Below are 20,621 nucleotides of genomic sequence, written 5' to 3'. Positions count from 1 at the left end.
AGTGCTTTCCTTATAACAGTCCTGTAAGGTAGGTAGTCAGATGTTATTGAGAGAAATTGAGAGAGCTTAAATGATTTGCTCATGTTCCACAGCTGGGAAATCTACTCTTCTCCAACCTCCTAGGCCAGCACTCTCTTCTCTCTCCCCCTCCTCTTTCTTTCCATAAATGAGGAAATTTAAGCCCAGAAGGATAAAAGAACATGCCCAGGTTCACCCAAAATGATCATAGAGGATCTAGACACTTACTGACTCTGGGCAAGTCACTCAACCTTTTTTGACTTTTCCATCATCTTTAGGGCCCATGTTCTATACAATGTACCATGTACCACCTAACTCCCCCCCCCCACACGTGTATATTTCTGATAGTAAATCATCCTTGTTATTGTTGTTGTTGATGATGTTCAGCTGCTTTTTTTAGTCATTTCTGACTCTTTAGGACCCCATTTGGAGTTTTTGTGGCAGAAATTCTAGAGGGGTTTGCCATTTTCTTCAACTTATTTTACAGATGAGGACTTGCCCAGGGTCAGTGCTATCTTGCTGCCCACGTCATTTTAAACTATCTTCAATCTGATTCATATAATCATAAAACTTCAGAGGAAAAGGAATCTTTTTAGGGCATAACCAACATTAACTACCAAATTTCATTATGGGATAATCTGCCAGAGTACATAGAAGGGGTTAGAAGCAATTATACATGTAGAAAGTTTGGTCTTAATGGAAGATGATGTCAATGGTTTTGAAGATGTAGAGAAGGAGAAAAGGAGTTTCCAGTGAATAGTTTCTGTTTTCCTCAGGAATATAGAATTGTATGAAAATGAGGTGAAACTAATCATGTTTAGAGGTGCCTAGAAAGCCTACAAATGAGCAATGTAAAGATGTTACCTTAATTAGATCATCTCAAAGGCCCTTTCTTTCTCTAAACACTTGAAAATGTTTTTGTCTACACAGTTATTCCCCTCTAATGAAAATGAACCTCCAAAATAAATTATAAACTTGTTTTTTCCACAGGAATATAAACACTACTGGACAGAACTGAGAGGAACTACCCTTTTTTTTTATATCGACAAAAAAAATCCAACTGTGAGTAGCTCAACTTATAGATCACAATAATAGTAATAACAATAGTGGGCATTTATATAATAGTTTAAGGTAAGGGGCAGCTGCTGGCACAGTGGAGAGAGCACTGGCCTTGGAGTCAGGAGTGCCTGAGTTCAAATCTGGCCTCAGACACTTAATGATTACCTAGCCATGTGGCCTTGGGCAAGCCGCTTAGCCTCATTGCCTTGAAAAATTAAAAAAAAAAGAATTCAATATAATAGTTTAAGGTTTACAAAGGATTTTACATACGTCAGCTTTTTTTGAGTCTTACAAAAATTATCTGAGGTAGGAATTATTGTTGCCCCATTTTGCAATTGAGGACCCTGAGTCTAGAAGAATATACATGACTTTCCCAAGAACCCACAGTTGGTAAGGGTAGAAACAGATCTTTCTGACTCCAAATCCAGTCCACTGCCCTTTGTGCTCTCTAGCTATCTAATCTAGCTTTTGAGTAGATATAACTTAAATTATTAAACTAAACTGTATTCCATTATTACTCTGAATATTTGTGTTCTTATTTTGGAATTAATCATTGATTACTTTTAGTCTGAACAGTAGCACACATAATAAAACTATCTAAAAAAGAATAAGGAAAATCCAAGCAACCAGTCTATACTTTTCACCAAAATGTTTGGGAAAGGGCTTATTTGGTCATCTGTTACCTCTACATCTTTCTTGGCTTCTTTCCCTGTTTGATTAAAATTAAAGGCTTTTAGAATTTCCAGTGTAATTGGTTTCCTTTGTAATCCCATGTATTTAATTTTATACATTTAATAATGCTATTCTGAGAAGGGATCCATAGGTTTCACCTGATTGCCAAATGGGTCCATCCCACAAACAAAAAAAGATGAAAAGTTCCATGAAATTTGGGGAGGGGAGATCACTTGTGGTTGAGGGATGATAGAAGTGAAAATACTTCTTGAAGAAGCTGGTACTTAATCTGGTGAAGGAAGAGAAGAATTTCCATAATAAGAGGTAAGGAGAAAGTTCATTTTGATATACCTTCACAAATTCAAAGATGATTTTAAAGACCAGAATGAGATTAGTAAATAGCAAGTAGCCCACTTTGGTTTGGTTTCTGATATGAAACTTAAAGAAGTAAAATGAGACTTGAAAGTTAAGATTTAAACAAAATTATTGGGGGGAGGCTTAATTACCAGGCCAAGGCATTTGGAGGTTATCCTGTGGGCAAAGAGCAGCTCAAAAGGCTTTTTGGCAGGAGAGTGATATTGCTAGACCTATGCATTAATAAGATTGGTTGGTAGTTGGTAAATCAAAACATAGGCCTTTATTAAGCTTTTAAAATATGTCAAACATGTCTATGCTAAGTGATGAGTGTAGAAGAAAAGCACAAATAACACCTCTGACCTCAAAAAGCAGGAGATAGTAAACAAACAACTATTGTTCATAGAAGATATATGGAGTCATGAAGGAAATGGAGGAAGTTAGGAGACAGAGGGAAGGAGGGGAGGCATTGGGAGAGAACTAGGGAAAAAAACATGGAATGAGAAAATGTAGGACATATGAAGGACAGCAAGTACAGTGTCCTTGGAGTATTTGGAGGGAATAAAGTGCAAGAAGCTAGAAAGTTAGGGAAGGGAATGGCTTATGGAGGGCTTTAAAAGTCAAACAGACTTGGGCAAGTCACTTAACCCCATTGCTTTGCAATCCCGCCCAAAACAAAAAGAAAAAGTCAAATAGGATTTTACATTTTATCCCAGATGTAATAAGGAGCCACTGGAATTTATTGTTTAGGAAGGGAATATGCCAATGAATGACCACAATTGTGGAAGATGGATGATAAAGGATGCTGCTTACTTTCTCACAGAGAATGGACTCAGGATACAGAATGACATATTTTTTTGAAAAGGATCATGCTGGAATGTATTTTGCTTGACTATGTAAATTTATTATCTAGATTTTGTTTTAATGAGAGGAGCTAAGAGGGAGATAAAATATATTTTTGTTCATTAAAAAAGTAAAATAAAAATTTTTTAAAATAGTTTATCAACTCCATTAATAAAGGATTAGAAAAGAAAGGTCAATATAGTGTTCCAGATAAATTGGGAGGTCATTACAGGATTCTAGATAAGAATGGAAAGAAAATGGATACAAGATAAAATGAGGAAGTAGAATTAATAAGACTTGAAAACTGATGGGGTGTGGAGGTGAAAAGGAGGAAGAATCAAAGATAAAACTAAAGTTTTGAGCCTGAGAAAATGGGTATATAGTATGACCATCAATAGAAATAGGGAAGTTTGGGAAGAGGGACAAGTTTTATGGGAAAGATCAGTTCATTTTTATATACATTGAGTTTAAAGTGTGGACAACAGGGCACTCAGGCAGAAACACCCAACTAGTAATTAGAAATGAAAAACTGTTTATATGGATTTGGGTGTCATCTATGAATTTGATTTATATGAAAATTTATATGATGATATTTGATAGTTATATGATAATTAAAGTCACAGAAGTACATAGCCTCTCTCTAGTCCTGTAACAGAAGACTGGCAGAATCTGCTAGTGTTTGGCAACAGAACCCAGAGTTACTTCAACTCCATGATGAGGCCATGATGAGGTTTTCTTTAACTTATGTTTTCCATCCCTTTTGTCATTTATGTAGTTTGTCATTCTGGTACAATAAAATTCAATTATATGCATGTACCACTGGTTTCTAGTTCTTTGTCTCTATGAAAAGAGCTGTTATAAATATTTTTGTACTTAGAAGTTTTTTTTTCTCTTTTATTGCTTTCTTTGGAGGCATAAACCCGGTACTACTGGTATTGTTGTGTCAGAGTATACATGGTTTAGTAGATTTTGAGGCATAATTACAAATTGTCTTCCGGAATGGCTCCACCAACAGGCATTAGAGTGCCTGTTTTCCTGCAATCACTCCAGCATTTACCATTTTCCTTTTTTTATCATCTTTGCCAATCTGGGGGATGAGATAAAACTTTGGAGTTGCTTTAATTAGCATCTCTCTAATAGCTTGTATTGCTTTCTCTGAAAGAAAAGTTCGAAACATCTGACCAATTATCAATTAGAGAATTGCCCTGATTATTACAAATTCAAATTGTTTACATTATATATATATTTATGTTTTAGTTTTTGCAAGGCAGTGGGGTCAAGTGGCTTGCCCAAGGCCACATAACTAGGTAATTATTAAGTGTCTGAGGCCGGATTTGAACTCAGGTACTCCTGACTCCAGGGCAAGTGCTCTATCTATTGTGCCACCTAGCCATCCTGATTATTTACATATTTTTACGTGAGACTTTTTCAGAGAAACTTGCTGCAAAGAATTTTCTCTGTTGTTTCCCTTTTATTGTAACCCTAAACAAGGAGCATGAACTTGGACGGCCTTCAAGAGATAGGGGAGGCTAGATGGATGGGACTTAAATGCTACAGTTCTGGGGTCAGAAAGAATTAGACATGACTGAACAACTAAACAACTGAACAACAATCACAAGAAGTGTTTTATTTGTACAAAAGGTATTTTTTTGTGCAATTAAAATTGCCCATTTTATGTTCTTTATTCCTCTCTATTCCATTTTTTATCTATTACCTTTTCCCTAAACATAGTTACAAAAGTCATTTTCTTCCTTACTTCTCTCATTTATCATGTGACCTTTTATATTTTCTTGTGCTTCCTTTTATACCTTATGCCCATAAATTTTTGATGGTATTTAAACCAGCTTAATTCTCAGGTCATTGAAGCATATTTATTTCTATCTCCTGGGGAGAAAAAAAAGTATAATCTTGTATGATGTGTGGCCTGGTGCAAAACCAGTGCAGTACTTCATTTTCATTTTAGAATTTATAATTCTGTATCACATCTACTCAACATATCAATATTTTTATCAGAATTCATCTCCTTAATGAATAAAAGACTTCTAGACTCACTGGAAAAAATTAATTGACTAAAACATTTTTGAAATAGATGTTTTTATAGTCTGATGAAGATGTTTTATAGTCTGATAGAAACTCACCTAGACTTCTTAGAGTGTTTTTGGTAGAACCTTGAATTAAAAAGTGAATTTAATGAGGAAAAAAATGCTTTTCCCCAATTTTTGGTACTTCATTCTTCATATCAGGTTATCCATGATAAGCGTTTTTTTCTTCATAACCACATAATCATTAGTTATTCTTTTTTTTTTAAGATATTGGGGTTAAGTGGTTTGCCCAAGATCACCCAGCTAGGTAACTTAAATGTCTGAGGTCAAATTTGAACTCAGGTCCTCTTGACTCCAGGGCCGATCTCTATTCACTCTGCCACCTAGCTGCCCCTAATTATTCTTTTTTTAGCGGTCTTCTTGCAGTTTATTTTGAGAGGCCTATATCACTCTAGAGAGGATGCTAACAGTGACTCTGAAGGGCTTTGTTTTTTGAGGATTAATTTGACTATTTTACAGGAATAACTTGTCAATTCATGTTATTTTAAAACTATTTTACCTCATCTTCCTTTGTACTACAGTGCAACGATTCAATTTCTTTGTGGGCTTGGTTGATACTTGCAATTCTTGATTTTCTCATACCAATAGCTATTGTAATATCTCTGATAGTCATTGAATTGTACACTTAAAGTTTTGTATATTTCCTTGGGGATAACATACATTAAAATCATGGAATTAAAAATGCAACTTAACATTTGAAATTCAACATACAAATGTTTAAAAATTAACTAAAGATGGGAAACCAGATCAATATATTCATGTTGCCACTGATGTCACAGAATAAAAATAATATCAAAACTATTGCTCGTCTCAAGTAATTCACTTATCACTATTCTAATCAAAAGAGTTTGCTGGAGACATGCACCTGCAGGAAGATGGAAAGATGGCTTGAGTTCATGATTAAATTGGATGTGAAGGTGAGGGATAGTCCAATGGTCTGGGGTCTGGGGTCAGTCAGATATAAATCTGGATAAATTTGTGTTCTCTTGGAAATCAAGGAAATTAATTTCAAATATGAGAGGCTTATCTTCCCCAGAAGCTGAGAGTGGGGAATTTTGGAGCTTTCATGCAAAATAAGTATATTTATAGGCTAGGAGAAAAAAAAATCATGCCATTGAGGCAATAGAAGAGAAGGGGATAATTGAGAGAATATGCTCAGATCTCCTCAATCTTAGTGACTTTGGGCACTTTAGGAGTCCTAAGTAAAATATAATTTAAAAACTTCTTTTAAGAGAAGCATCTATAGCTCTTGCTAGGTCTAGTCATATTTATTTTCCATTAAAAATTATGCCATTTTCTTTTATCTCTGCAGTATATTGATAAATTAGATCTGATGGATCTCACATGCCTTACTGAGCAGAATCCAACTGAAAAGAGCTGTGCAAAGTTCCTATTAGTACTGCCCAAGGAAGAAGTAGAACTGAAGGTAAGAGGAAGCCCTGACCATAAGGATGAAGGCTCTGATTTATAAAGGCTGCCTCTAACCCCTTACCCTGCCTTTTTTATATTTAAAAAAATTGTGAATTTAACAATTGCCACATCAAATGGAATGTAACTGCTTACCTCCCTTAGATATAACTTGCTTTTCTTTTTAAATATATTATATGTTCAACATGTTTCTTTCAAAGATGTTCTTCTTGTATATACTTTTTTCCTGATTTTCTTCTCTAAATCACTTCCTTCCTTCCCTCATTCTTCCCTCCTTCTTTTGCTCCTTTCTTCCTTCTCTCTTTCCTTCCCTCCTACCTTCCATTCCTTCTTCCTTCCTTCCTTCCCTCCTTCCCTCCTTCCCTCCTTCCTTCCTTCCTTCCTTCCTTCCTTCCTTCCTTCCTTCCTTCCTTCCCTCCCTCCCTCCTTCCTTCCCTCCTTCTTCCCTCCTTTATTCCTTCTCTTTTTCCTTCCCTCCTACCTTCCTTTCCTTAATCCTTCCTTCCTTGCTTCCTTGCTTCCTTGCTTCCTTCCCTCTTTTCTCTGTCAAGAAGTGTGTATTATCACCTCCTTTTTACAAGTTCATAGCTGAATTAGACAGAAGGGAAGGGCAGTAATGCCAAGGACTTGTACTTTGCTGCAACTTCTTAAAGTTTACTAAGATCTAGACTATAGTTTTGTTTCTTTTCTCTTCCTTTCTTCTTTCCTTCCTCTCTCTCTCCCTCCCTCTCTCCCTTCCTTTTATCCCTCTCTCTCCCTTTTTTGATATGTATTATTTAGGATATTTGTTTTTGTTTCAGGAAATAAATTGAAAATAGGCACCTCTTTCTTCTGACAAACTCAAGGTTTCAAATTGACCTCTCTATTATATGGACTAATTAAATTAAACAAGCAGCTAGTAGTCATGTGTTTTCATTTCTGTATGTGTGTGTATAGTTTTTGTAAAAGAAATATATTTCATAAATTTTTTGTTAACTGATTTATGAACTCATTGCCTTAGAAAATATCATTTGGGAAATACTACCAATATAATTTTTTTTTTTTTAGTTTTTGCAAGGCAGTGGGGTTAAGTGGCTTGCCCAAGGCCACACAGCTAGGTAATTATTAAGTGTCTGAGACTGGATTTGAACTCAGGTACTCCTGACTCCAGGGCCGGTGCTCTATCCACTGTGCCACCTAGCCGCCCCTACCAATGTAATTCAACCATTGCTCTTGTGTCTTAGTTTTCTGGGTCATTGAAGAGTTAAATGATATTCAGAATGTGTCAGATTCAGAATTTGAACCTAGGTCTTTCTGAATCTGAGAATACTTCTTTAGCCATTACACCATTTTGCTTCTCATTGTGTAAGTAAAAAAAATTTTTTAAACATTTTGAAGGGGGTTGGCTAGGTGGTGCAGTGGATAGAGCACCGGCCCTGGAGTCAGAAGTACCTGAGTTCAAAACTGGCCTCAGACACTTAATAATTACCTAGCTGTGTGGCCTTGGGCAAGCCACTTAACCCCATTGCCTTACAAAAAAAATATTCTGATGGAAACTTGCAGCTAAGAAAAAATCAGTCAGAATTATGTCCAGGTGTATTTCTTAGCCATAGTGCTGATAAATCAGAATCTAAGAATCAGGAGCCTATGGGCAGTGAGGTGGTGCAATGGATAGAGCATCAGCCCTGGAGTCAGTCAGAAGGACCTGACAATCTGACTTCAGATACTTACTGAGTGACCTTGGGCAAGTCACTTAACCCCAATTGCTTCCCCTCCGAGAGAGAGAGAGAGAGAGAGAGAGAGAGAGAGAGAGAGAAAAGAAGGAGGAGGAGGAGGAGGAAGAATCTGGAGCTCCTAAAAACCATTTACAAGTATTTCATATGCATGCATAACAATTGGAACATGCCTTCCTTATTATGCTGGAAATCAGAACATCTCAGTGTTTGATCTTTGTAATAAAAATTAAGCATTATGGACAAAACAGTGAACATAATATCAATAACAGTTCTTTAAAACTTGCAACCCTTGGACCAGGAAACTTATCAAATGTTAAAAGTAGAAATTCTTAGCAATTGTTAACACTATTTTCAACTTTCCTATTATTTCATGCTAGCCTCATAACAACCCTCTATGGTTCAGAGGAAACTGAGGTAGTGAGAGATAACATTAAGGTTAATTGCTTACATAGGCCCATATAGCTAATATCTGAAACAAGATCTTACTCAGATCTTGCTAACTCCAATAGAACAGTTGTCTAACAACAAAAACAAGGAACATGCCCCTTCTTTTGCTGAAGATAGATTAGTTTACATACTTGTGTATTGCTTAATATATTGCAAATTCATGAAAACTGAAGCCAAGAGCAGATTGCAGATTAGATTTTGTGACTTTCAGGGAAGATTAGCTATAACAGAGCTTGTTCATATTCATATTTTTAGGAGGGCCTAGGGTTGGAGAGCATATATATTGTAGTTTACTCTTTAGTGGTTTCTTATATTTCTGTCTGGGTAGTGTGGCATAGTGGACTGATAATTGGCACTTAAATAGGTCAGGGTTTAAGTTCTGTCTTCAATATACTTAATGATATGACCATTAGATAGTTACTAATTTTCTTAGTGCCCCAGGCAACTAACACTATAAGCTACTGATGGAAGGAATTTCCAAGTTGCTAACTTTTTGTTCTATTGAAATTACATCTTCAGAGTTCCAAATTACGTTTCTTACAAACTAATCAAGATAGTCATGGTATAGTAGGATAGAAAGCTAGTCTTGAAATCAGTAAAACCTAGATTCAAGTCTTAATTCTAATCATATTAACTCTGTGTCATTGGACTACTCACTTCTCAATTCCCCCACATTACTCTAAATCTATAAGTAATAGATAAGATACATTAGAAGAGGGAATATCTGTACCAGACATGCCCTATACCAATGACATCAAAAATCTGGTTCTAAAATGAAATTTTGAAAAGATAAGTAACCAAACAAAATAGCAAATATGATTATAATAGGAGTATTTATATTTAATACTTCATTTGCTTTTTTCTTCCTTTTCAGACAGAGAACACAGAAAGTGGGGAGGAATGGAGAGGTTTTATTCTTACTATTACAGAGGTAAGAGCAATCTGCTTCACTTTGTCTTCCAGACATAATCTACTGCATTTCTTGCTCTTTTCATAGCTCATTATTTGGGTTTTCAGCAGCACGCTTAACAAAATACAAGACTACGAATACTTTTCTCAAGCACAAAAGAGTTCCCATGTTACCCATTATTTCCTGGAAACTACTATAAATTTTAAACTTTTTAAAAAAAGTCTAAACTTTATTCAACTATTTCTATAGTAAGAAATAGAAATTAGTAAGAAATGATTACTCAATAGCAATGATATGGAATGCTGGGAGGAATCTTGTAGATTATTTATTCCAGTTCTCTCATTTTACAGATGAGGAATTTGAAGCCCAGACAGGTTAAGAGAGTCTAAATATCACACAGGTGAGAAATACTGCAAAGGCTGAGGATTCTAAATTCTTCAAATACAAAGTATTATGCAGAACTATCACAAAATATGACTGCTAACATTTAAACTTGGATTTCTTTTCTAAGAGGTCCAAGTTCCTTGTTGAACTTGTGCCTATAATCTTTCCTCTTGGAAAGGAATAGAGTGGAAGTAAAGCATCACTTTCACTGGTAGAGAAGCTTACTCCCAATTCTTAAATCCTAGACTGTTTATCTGATCTTTGAGGGGTAGTTAGGTGGTGCAGTGGATAGAGCACCAACCCTGGAGTCAGGAGTACCTGGGTTCAAATCCGGCCTCAGACACTTAATAATTACCTAGCTGTGTGCCCTTGGGCAAGCCACTTGACCCCATTGCCTTGCAAAAATCTTTAAAAAAAAGTTGTTTTGAATCTGGTTAACAAAACACAAATATAATTCCTAATTTGAAAGTTGTCTTAGAACCTGATCACGGAAAAGAGTTAACATTTAGTTTTTGGTTTTTTGGGGTTTTTGCAAGGCAAATGGGGTCAAGTGGCTTGCCCAAGGCCACACAGCTAGGTAATTATTAAGTGTCTGAGGCCGGATTTGAACCCAGGTACTCCTGACTCCAGGGCCGGTGCTCTATCCACTGCACAACCTAGCCGCCCCAAGAGTTAACATTTAAATGTTTATTCATTCACTAAGTTTCTAGAAAATTTCTAGCTCAGTTTTAGTCATCAGAATTCTAAGTTATATTGACTGTAGGGGACATATGATAAAACACCTTCTCCCCTTCTTAAGAGAACAGTGATGGACTAGAGGTCTGAAATAAGGCATATATTGTCAAATATGGCCAGAATATCGGATTGTTTTGCTTCACTGCATTTCTTTGTTAAAAGGGACTTCTGCTTAATGGGGGTGGAAGAGAGTGGAGGATGGGAGGAAACTGTGGTCACTGGAAAATGATAACATAAAGGAAATAAAAACTGTGGTGCAAAAAATAAGTATGTGCTTATCTAGTGTTCTTTGACACATTTTATCAGAGGAATATAACTTTACTGTTTAATAGTTCATTGTGTTGCAATAAGATAACTCAATTTTTAAAAAAATGATGTCTGTCATCAAAACAAGATTATTCTGATAACCAGAATCACCCATAAGGACATAGGGCTACAATAAACTGTGATGCTTAGAGGATTCTCTTCCCCCCTCCCTCAAATTTCATATTTTTGGATTAATTCAACCCAAACCATATCTGAAGTTGGTTTTCTTGTGTCTCATTTCTAAGTCTTTGCTATCACATGAATTAATAGCTTTTTTGAGATGATAAATATTTTCATCCTAGATTCTTATCAAAAGAAAGGAGGTGTTGGGAAAAACACTAGTCAGAGAGTCAAAAGACCAGGGACAAATCAATCTAGGCACTTTTAAGTTCTAAGTTTCCTTAACTAAAAAATAAAGTATCCAAGCACTTGTAATTGTCAATGATGACCACTCAGGTGTCTTCCAATTTTAAAATTCTATAATATAGGAATTCAATGAATGTGACTTTTACAGGATTTATTTCCCTGCTACATAATAACTGTTAGGACAGTAAAAAAAAGAACAGATCAAAAGACTGAAGGTAGAAAGGATTTTGAGAAAGGGAGAGATGGTTGGAGTAGCTGCAAATTGCTTCTTACTATAGTAGGGATTTATCTATTACTGCTTTTCTAACTGGGTCAATAAATAAATAGTATTGTTCAGTTAGCCCATTTGCTAAAACATCATTCTAAGGAAATTGTAGCTTGTTCCCATATGGATCAGTTTGCTTCATATAAATGAAAATTCTCTACTAAAGTCATAGTTCATATTTACAAATGCACATAGTTGGTCACAATAGGGAGTGAATATGGTGCAACACAAAATTATCTGTTATTAGAGAGTTCATGGATTGAGTATAGTATATATTTTTAAAAATATAAACTATTTTAGCATATATTAATGAAGTATCATGTTAGCAATCTTATCACAAAGGTCATCAAAACTTATGAGAGTATAACTGGTAAGCCACATTTATTTATAGCTGACTTGTTATGAACTGGCTTGGTGCCCCATTTTTCTGATTAAGCCTCACATATCCTGTATGACCCCCTAATCCCCATTTTGTTCTTCAAAAATGAGTTTATTATGAAATAGAGGAAGTGAGTCTAGAGTATCTGGGAGGTATCAAAAATTCTGTCCTGGAACAAAATGATATAATCCTTATTAGACAATTCCAGGCCACTCCATTGACTCAAAAGTAGTCCCAAAGGATATGAGTAGAAGTAGAATTCCCTGCATCTTCAACCCTACTCACCCAAGTAAATAAACATTTATTAAAGACTTATTAAGTACTTGGTAGGCTCTCTTACTAACCACTGAGAATAAAAATACAAGGAGAAAGACAATGTTCTCCTAAAAGGTGTCTGAAGCCTTGAGGATCAGACCAAGTTCATATCATCCATTATATTACTTTCCTTAATCTATTTATCTTATATATTTAATTAATTATTAGTTATCAGTCCCTCAACATGTGTCACTGCTACCTGGACAAATGATCAGATTGCATGAAGTCTTAGAGAGAGAAAAGAAAAGAAGGATTGAGACTGAGGGAACACCCAATATACCTTTGAGAAAAGAGAAACAACCAATTGAGAAGAATATGGATATCCTGAACCCCATGCCAGCGTAAGTCCTTATTGAATAATAGTTCATTCATTATCACATTCCTTTCTTACTTGTTTGTGGCTATTAAGGTAAATGAACTACTTCCAAAGAATAAGTCAAGGACAGTAAACTATTTTTATTGGAACAAACTATGTACTACTGAATAAAAGTCAATCGTTAGTTTTATGTTTATAGCTTCCCAATATCTATCTGCAGCTCTGAGCTCCAGTCCTATATTTCCAATTACATGCTCAATATCTCTCCCTAAAGTTATTGCCAGTACCTTAAATTCAACTTAATCAAAAATGGAATTTATCATCTTCCTCCTCTCCACTCTTCCAAATCTCTGAACTTCCCTTCTTTTAATTTCCCTATTTCCATGGATGGCATCACATAGCTTCCTATGCCTTGCCCTTTGTCACTTTTCTCTCTCTCATCCTCTACCCCATCCTGATATTCACCAATAACCAACTCCTGTTCATTTTTGCCTCTATCATTTCTATTGCTGTTTGTGTCCTGGAATCAAGGCATGGATTCTCCTCTTTACTTTCACTGCCACCGTCCTAGTTCAAGGTCATACTACCTTTTTTTGGATTATTTTACTAGCCTCCTATTTTGGTTTTAGCCCAATCTTTCTATTGATGTCAAAGATATCTCCCTAGTTCTTGGACCTTATCATTATCAACTCCTTGCCCCTAAATTGTCATTATATCTTCATATGCAATCCTTATTTTCTGGTTTTCTTTATATAGGTAAATATTTATGTTTATTGATATATGATGTTTATAATACAAAATACAATTTCTCAAACTGATATTCAAGACCTTTTATAATTTACCTCCAGACAGTAGAAGGAGTACTGAATTTGGAGACAGTAACTGGTTAGAATTCAAACTCTGCCACTTATTAACAGTTTTATCTTGGGTAACTTATATGAGTTTGTTGATCTTCAGTTTCCTCATCTATAAAATGAAGTCATGAGCTAAATGATTTTGAATGACTTATTTGAAAGTCTCTTTTAACTCTAAATTTTGTTATCCAGTCTTATTTCTTGACTACTCTTAATGATTCATATGCTAAAAAGTCCAATCATTCGGGGCCTTTCCCCCAGTTGCCCTCCTTGTATTTATGTTCATACTTTTCCTTTTTTCACCATCCAGATAACAAACACATTACCTTAAGACCACATCTGCTGTTACTTCCTTGATGAGTTTGTTTCCCTGAGCTCTACTTTTCTCCTTCTGATTTCTTTTTTCTCCTCATATTTCTTCATCACTGTTTGACCTTTTCTATATACTTAGTTTGATTCTACCTTGTATTATTCATTTTGTCTACCTGTTTTTTCTCCACTCCTGGATTGTTTTGGTATTTCCAGTGTCTCACATACAGGAGAAACTTGATGTATGTTGAATTGAATTGGAATTTTTGGCTAATTTTTCACTATGTTCAACACATTGAAGGTTTGGTGAGGCTTATTTAACATAAATAATCCCCATTTTCAGGCCAAATAGACATACAACCCTCTCTGAATCCAAACCTCAAAGCAAATAGTCACCAAGAAAGAAGGATCAGTTTTTAACCTCTGCCTCTCATAATCTATGCAGCACAATTGGAACATATTTTTCAAAAATGTATGCAAGATTCCAGTGTATTCAATTAGCAAACCCTCTTTATATTATTGGGGATCAAAGTGGTCTTGTGTGATAGTGAGATTTGGCCCCTGGTGGTTTGTAGAGTTGATATTAAGAAAGTTAAATACTCCATGAGAAAAGAAAGGGAGGTACAAAAAGTGGAAGAGTCAAACACTGCTAATATAAGAATTTTTTTATTTGATTATAATTATTTGACACAAGGGAAAGCTTTTATTGTTTTGGAGGGGAAATTCAGGGGGAAATGAGTGGATAGTGATAATGGTAAAAAAAGGTGAAGAAAGAAAAAGGAAATAGTATCAATTCTTCATTTAAAAATACTCTGAAAAGAGCAAAAGGAAGTTCAGAAGGGGACACATAAGCAGGAAAGTTTTGTTACTGTATAAATTGTATATATAAATATATATAAAACTTAAAAATCATATCATAGATAGAAGTTTATAATTTCATGTGTAATCCTTATTTTCTGGTTTTCTTTGTATAGGTAAATATGTATGTTTATTGATATATGATGTTTATAATAGCACACTATCCCCCCCCCTAAAAAAAATCAGAAGAGAGGCAGGGAGGTAGGAAGAGTGAAGTGGATGGTGTATGTGAAGTAGATATTGAATTCCATAGTAAGAAAAGGAAAGACTACTAGGTGTGGACAATCAGAATCAATTCTGTGATAAAAAGTAAGGTGTCTTCAGTGATTTAGCATTGGCTCCTGAGGAATTGTTTCTAGAGTTAGTCAGAGATAGGCAATCCCTTATTTTAAAACCAGCCAAGTTGGTTTCTGACCCTGAATCCTATGCTGGAATGTCATCAAGGATAACTGGAAACTGTTAACATGGTCCTGGCAGACATAAATATCTGAGTGACATAGATCTGAGCTCCCAGCAGTCTGTAGGAAAAGACTGTGCTCAGGGAGTAGGCAAAAGACCTAGACTCAGGACTGAGCTAATTGATGGAAGTGAGAATTGCAGGTAAATGTCTGGGTCCATGTCATCATTCAGAGTCTTTCATGATACCATTGTAGAAGCCCTTTGCCATCACTTTAAAATTTATAAATATTAATCAATAGATTTTTTCCCCAAAACTTTTGTGTTCTATTATTCTCATTTACTCCTTCCGCCAACCCAAATCAATGAGCCATCCCTTATAATGAAGAATAAAAAGAGAAACAAAAAGATACAGTTTATGTTATGGAATACTATTGTTCTATTAGAAACCAAGAGGGATGGGAATTCAGAGAAGCCTTGGAAAGACTCGCATGAGCTGATGATGAGTGAGATGAGCAGAAACAGAAAAACATTGTACACCCTAATGACAAATGGGGGTGATGATCAATCTTATTGGATTTGCTCATTCCATTAATGCAATAATCAGGGACAATTTTAGAGCACCTGCGACAGAGAATACCATCTGTATGCAGAGAAAGAACTATGGAACTTAAAGACCAAAGGCTATTACCTTCAATTAATAAAAAAAAGTATGTCTTATATACTACATAATTTTGCTATCTCCAATATTTTACTTTCTCCTCAAGGAGATAGTAATTCAATTTTTTTTTAGGTTTTTGTAAGGTGAACGGGGTTAAGTGGCTTGCCCAAGGCCACACAGCTAGCTAATTATTAGGTGTCTGAGACGGGATTTGAACTCAGGTACTCCTGACTCCAGGGCCGGTGCTTTATCCACTACGCCACCTAGCCACCCCAATACCTTCAGTTTCAATTAATTTATAGCATGGAAACAATGTAAAGATTACCAGACTGCCTTCTGTGGAGGTGGGGGAGGGAAGGGAGGGAGGAGGACAGATTGTAAAATTCAAAATCTTACAGAAGATGATAGGTAGAAACTACTATTGTATATAATTGGAAAACAAATAAAATGTCAATTTTTAAAAAAGATTCAGTTTAATAACCCAACCAAACACAATGAAACAGTATGACATTCTTTCATCATTCCTATTTTATCAGATGCTGGACTATCAAATTATTTTTTTTAAAGATGCTCATATTAAATCTCACTAATTAGAATCAATACTCTAAGTGCCACAGGAGCTATGCAGTGTGCCTAATGGTGAGTTTAAGAAGGCATTCAGACTTACCCTTAAAGATTAGAAAGCAATTGGAGCACAATTCCAATAGTGCATTAACATTGAAATGATATCCTCTATGGATAATAGAAGCAAATAAGATTTATTTAAAAGCTTATTGTAAAACCGCAGAATGGAAATGAAACCATTTATTGTCTATTTTCAGTAGCTATTCCTGTTGGAGACATTCAAAGAGTGGTCAGATTTTGCTAAAGAAATGATTTAAAATTTTGCCTTCTCATTTAGTAGGGACACGATGGGGGGTGTGTGAGGTGAATGAAAGGAAGATATTTTTTTAAGCATTATAATATTCACACAGAGTAACAGTTGTAACAAGTTGTGTTCCTTTGGAGTTATAAGATGAATTATTGTGGCACAACCACAAGAGGGGAAACATCAGTCTCTCTCTCTCTCTTCTACAAGATATTCAAAGCATTTTTTAAAGCAATCTTTTTGATTAATCAGAATGATTAAAAATTAATAATTAATTCTATCTTTTTTTCATTTGTAGGTGCTTTTATTCAGTGTCTAGAAAAGAAGCAACTGAAATGCTAGAAAAGAACCCTTCTTCAGGAAATATGATCCTAAGACCTGGTAGTGACAGAGGGAATTATTCCATTACCATCAGACAAGAAATAGAGTATGTTGAATTTATGAAATTTATCTAATATTTAAAAGGAATTCTGTCATTAAAAATATTGAGTCCTATGATTTATACTTTTTTATTTAATTCTTAATATGGAAAATGTTTTAAAAACATATAGCAAGGGGGCGGCTAGGTGGTGCAGTGGATAGAGCACTGGCCCTGGAGTCAGGAGTACCTGAGTTCAAATCCGGCCTCAGACACTTAATAATTACCTAGCTGTGTGCCCTTGGGGCCACTTAACCCCATTGCCTTGCAAAAACTAAAAACAACAGCAACCAAAAAACATATAGCAGAGTAAAAACCGATTAGGCAAATATCTGCTATTATAGAAAGAACAATTAGCAAATATACTAACTTGGGTCCAAAAGAAAAATGTAATTGAAAAGTGACCATTTAAAGCTTAAAATGAACTTTGTTTATGTGTTTTTGAATATCTGTTTTTCACAGAAGTAATCCCAGGCTCCATTTACCAAACTATAAAATGAAATGACGAAGCACTAATTATCCTTCAGAATAATAGTGTAACCATAACTTTGAATTGCTAATTGTCCTATCTTACTATGGCCATTAGCCACTATCCTTTAGTCACAAAACACATATGTAGGGGCGGCTAGGTGGTGCAGTGGATAGAACACCAGCCCTGGAGTTAGGAGTACCTGAGTTCAAATCCGGCCTCAGACACTTAATAATTACCTAGCTGTGTGGCCTTAGGCAAGTCACTTAACCTCATTGCCTTGCAAAAACCTAAACAAACAAACAAACAAACAAAAATATGTAAAAAGACAGAGAAAAGAATAGTGAACTAAAGGTAGAGACATAAACAAGGAACCAATCTAGAGCATGATATTGTTATAATAATAAGAAAAAACCAACATGACATGAGACAAAGTGAAAAAAATACTGACTGTGTTGATTCTATGATGAATTTGAGCTGAAAAAAAGGAGCTCCATAGATTGGGAACTGCCCTGCATAATACAGAATTAAGAATACAGGTCAAATCACTTGAGCAGAATTGCATCTCCTTTACATAAAGACCTGTTTATTTTTGGTCAAATGAATTGACTCGACCACATGACAAACTTGATAATTTCCTTCTTTTTCAGTTTCCTTCTTCATAACTAATAGAGTATTACCAGTGTAGTGTATTAGGATAAGTATCTTTTGGGGATGGGGAGGTCCAGATCAGTCATTTTATTAGTGTTGACAAAAGCCCCTTCTCTAAGTCATTAGTAACTCTTTTATGCCTTCTTTTTTTAGTTTCCTAAAGCTCTGCTAATTTGATGTCTTGACCAAAATTACATAGTAAGTCAGAGACAGGATTTGAATATAGGTCTTCCTGACTACAAGCCTAGGTCTCTAACCACTAAATCAGGATGCCTCTCAATAAAATGTGAATGTCATAGTTTAGTAACAAAACAGTAAAAGTGAAACCAATTCAAGCCAGGATGTTATGGAAGTCAGACATTTCTTTTTCTTAGTGACTTTAAATAGTCCCTTATATTTATAACTTGAGAAGAAGCAAAGACAGAAGAACTTCATATTCAATTCCTATATCTAAATGACCCTTATAAAGTCAATTGAGAATTTTAGATAGAAGAAAGTGGTAATCTACTGGGATATCACTGGTTACTTTCTGACCTTATTCTTAATTACTAACTGTTGCAGTTTTGGGTTTACTTTAACATTATACAAATCAATGGCAAAACATTCAAAGAGGAAAAAACCCAGCTGTTTCTATTACCCATAGGGCAGAAAGCATAAATAAACATTTTGAAGAGATGTCCAGGTTAAATATAAATACTTTCTCATAAATAAATGTCGTTAGCTATTAAATAGCTAATTGTTGAATCTTCTTCTCTGAAGGTCTTGAATTTAAAATTTCTTTATTTCAGTTCATTTATTCACTTCCTTTTTGACTTTGACTTTGTGACATTTGAAACCTTATGTAAAAAATGAAAACTTTGGAATAGGTGATTGCAAAGTCCTTTAAATGGTTATATGATCTCACAAGATGATTCAATTATGATCCTGTTATAATTTGAGAATAGATTTGTCAATCTCATTAAGAGTATGATTACTAATTATTATTAATTTTTCATTTTAATGAACTGTTTAGAATTTTATAGATCTGAATGACATTGGTGGCCTAGAGAGTACATTGACTTGTCAATGGTTTTGGCAAAGATGACATTTTTGTGATGATGGATTTTCTCTAATCCATACATGCCTTCTTGTTCATTTCCCTTGGTGATCAGTGGAACATGTTTTCTGGACAGTTGATTGGGGTGAAAGATCTGCAGTTTGTGATGGTAAAAAAGATATAAGTTGTCAGTCTTTCTGGGAATGAACCTGCAGCTCTTTGCCTCATAATCACCATGCTGAAAAAACAAACTAACCAGCCAACCTTGTAACAGAAACTGAAAGCTGATTTAAAAGGAGTAAACAAATATAATTTAGTCTGAGAGAAGTATACAAAGCTAAGATCCAAACACCATTAAGTCACTTGAAGGAGTTTCAATGACCACAGTAAGTGGTGATTATCAATAAATGCCATTAAGAAGAGTCTGGATGGAGTAGGGGTGGGACATTTTCCACTCAAGTGCAGCTTTGCTTAGTGGATTTTTCTATCCAGGTTTTAGAGAAAAAATAGATACATTAGTTTCAGAATAGAGATAATTTATTACTTTCAACTTTCATTTGAAGAAGAGAAGAAATGCAAGTCAAGCAAAATCCTGGACTTGCAAATTGTTTATTTTCATAATAATTTAAAAAGTTTTTTAAATTATCAAGTATTTTCTTCTTTCCATCCTTCTAATGAAAATAAAAGTAAAGACAAAACAAAACCCTTTTAACAAATAGGCTTTGTAAACAAATTTCCCACATTGATCTTGTCCAAAATTATCTGTTTTTCCCTATCAGGAGGTGGGCAACATGCTTTATCATTAGCCCTTTGAAATCAAGACTAATTTGTAGTTTTTTAGGTCTTTCATATTTGTTCATTTTTACAATATTATACTTATTCTAGTTCTCACTTTAGTCTGCATCAGTTCATTTAAGTCTTGAGTTTCTATGAAGCCATTTCTTTCATGATTTCTTATATTCAATTTATTCATAGGTCAAAATTTATTCATTCATTTCTCAATTAATGAACATTTACCTAACTTCTAGTTCCTTGATACTTTAAAAAGAACTTTACAAATATTTGTACTAAATACATATAGGACTTTCCCTCTTTCTTTGCCACCAAATTTTTTTGAGTGCATGCAAAAGACTTTAACATGAAATTAAATAATAAAACAAACACATTGTAGACTTTTATTAATAAAATATTTAATTTTAAAAAATTTCAGAATTTAATTTTCTATTCCAGCCTCCCCCTTTTTTTAAATATGAGGACACAGCTCAACCAGTGAGATGACTTGAAGAACCACATACAACTAATTCATGTCAGGACAGGGAATAGGACCTAGGAAAGAAATATTTTCTTTCCAATTTCTCATGCATGTTTGACTGATTAATCTGTCTGCAGATGTGTGACATACCTATTCAAAAATATTGTCAGTATTTTTAAAAAAGGTTTAATGTTTTATTCTTATTACTTTCTTGATTTTTTGCTTTGATTTAGTG

The 20,621-nt window shown here is 34.8% G+C and overlaps 1 protein-coding gene across 1 annotated transcript in view; it reads left to right on the top strand.

Annotated features, from left to right (window-relative positions):
- Positions 1-20,621, top strand: part of STAP1 (signal transducing adaptor family member 1) — a 62,590-nt gene that overhangs the window by 27,429 nt on the left and 14,540 nt on the right. The window contains 5 exon segments of the mRNA XM_074229332.1: positions 1,009-1,080; positions 6,361-6,474; positions 9,513-9,569; positions 12,467-12,639; positions 16,859-16,987. Of these exon segments, the coding sequence (XP_074085433.1) occupies positions 1,009-1,080; positions 6,361-6,474; positions 9,513-9,569; positions 12,467-12,639; positions 16,859-16,987 (545 nt within the window).

Source organism: Macrotis lagotis, chromosome 3 (genome assembly GCF_037893015.1).
Source record: "Macrotis lagotis isolate mMagLag1 chromosome 3, bilby.v1.9.chrom.fasta, whole genome shotgun sequence".
Lineage (NCBI taxonomy): Eukaryota > Metazoa > Chordata > Mammalia > Peramelemorphia > Peramelidae > Macrotis > Macrotis lagotis.
This window is presented reverse-complemented; position numbering and strand designations above follow the sequence as displayed.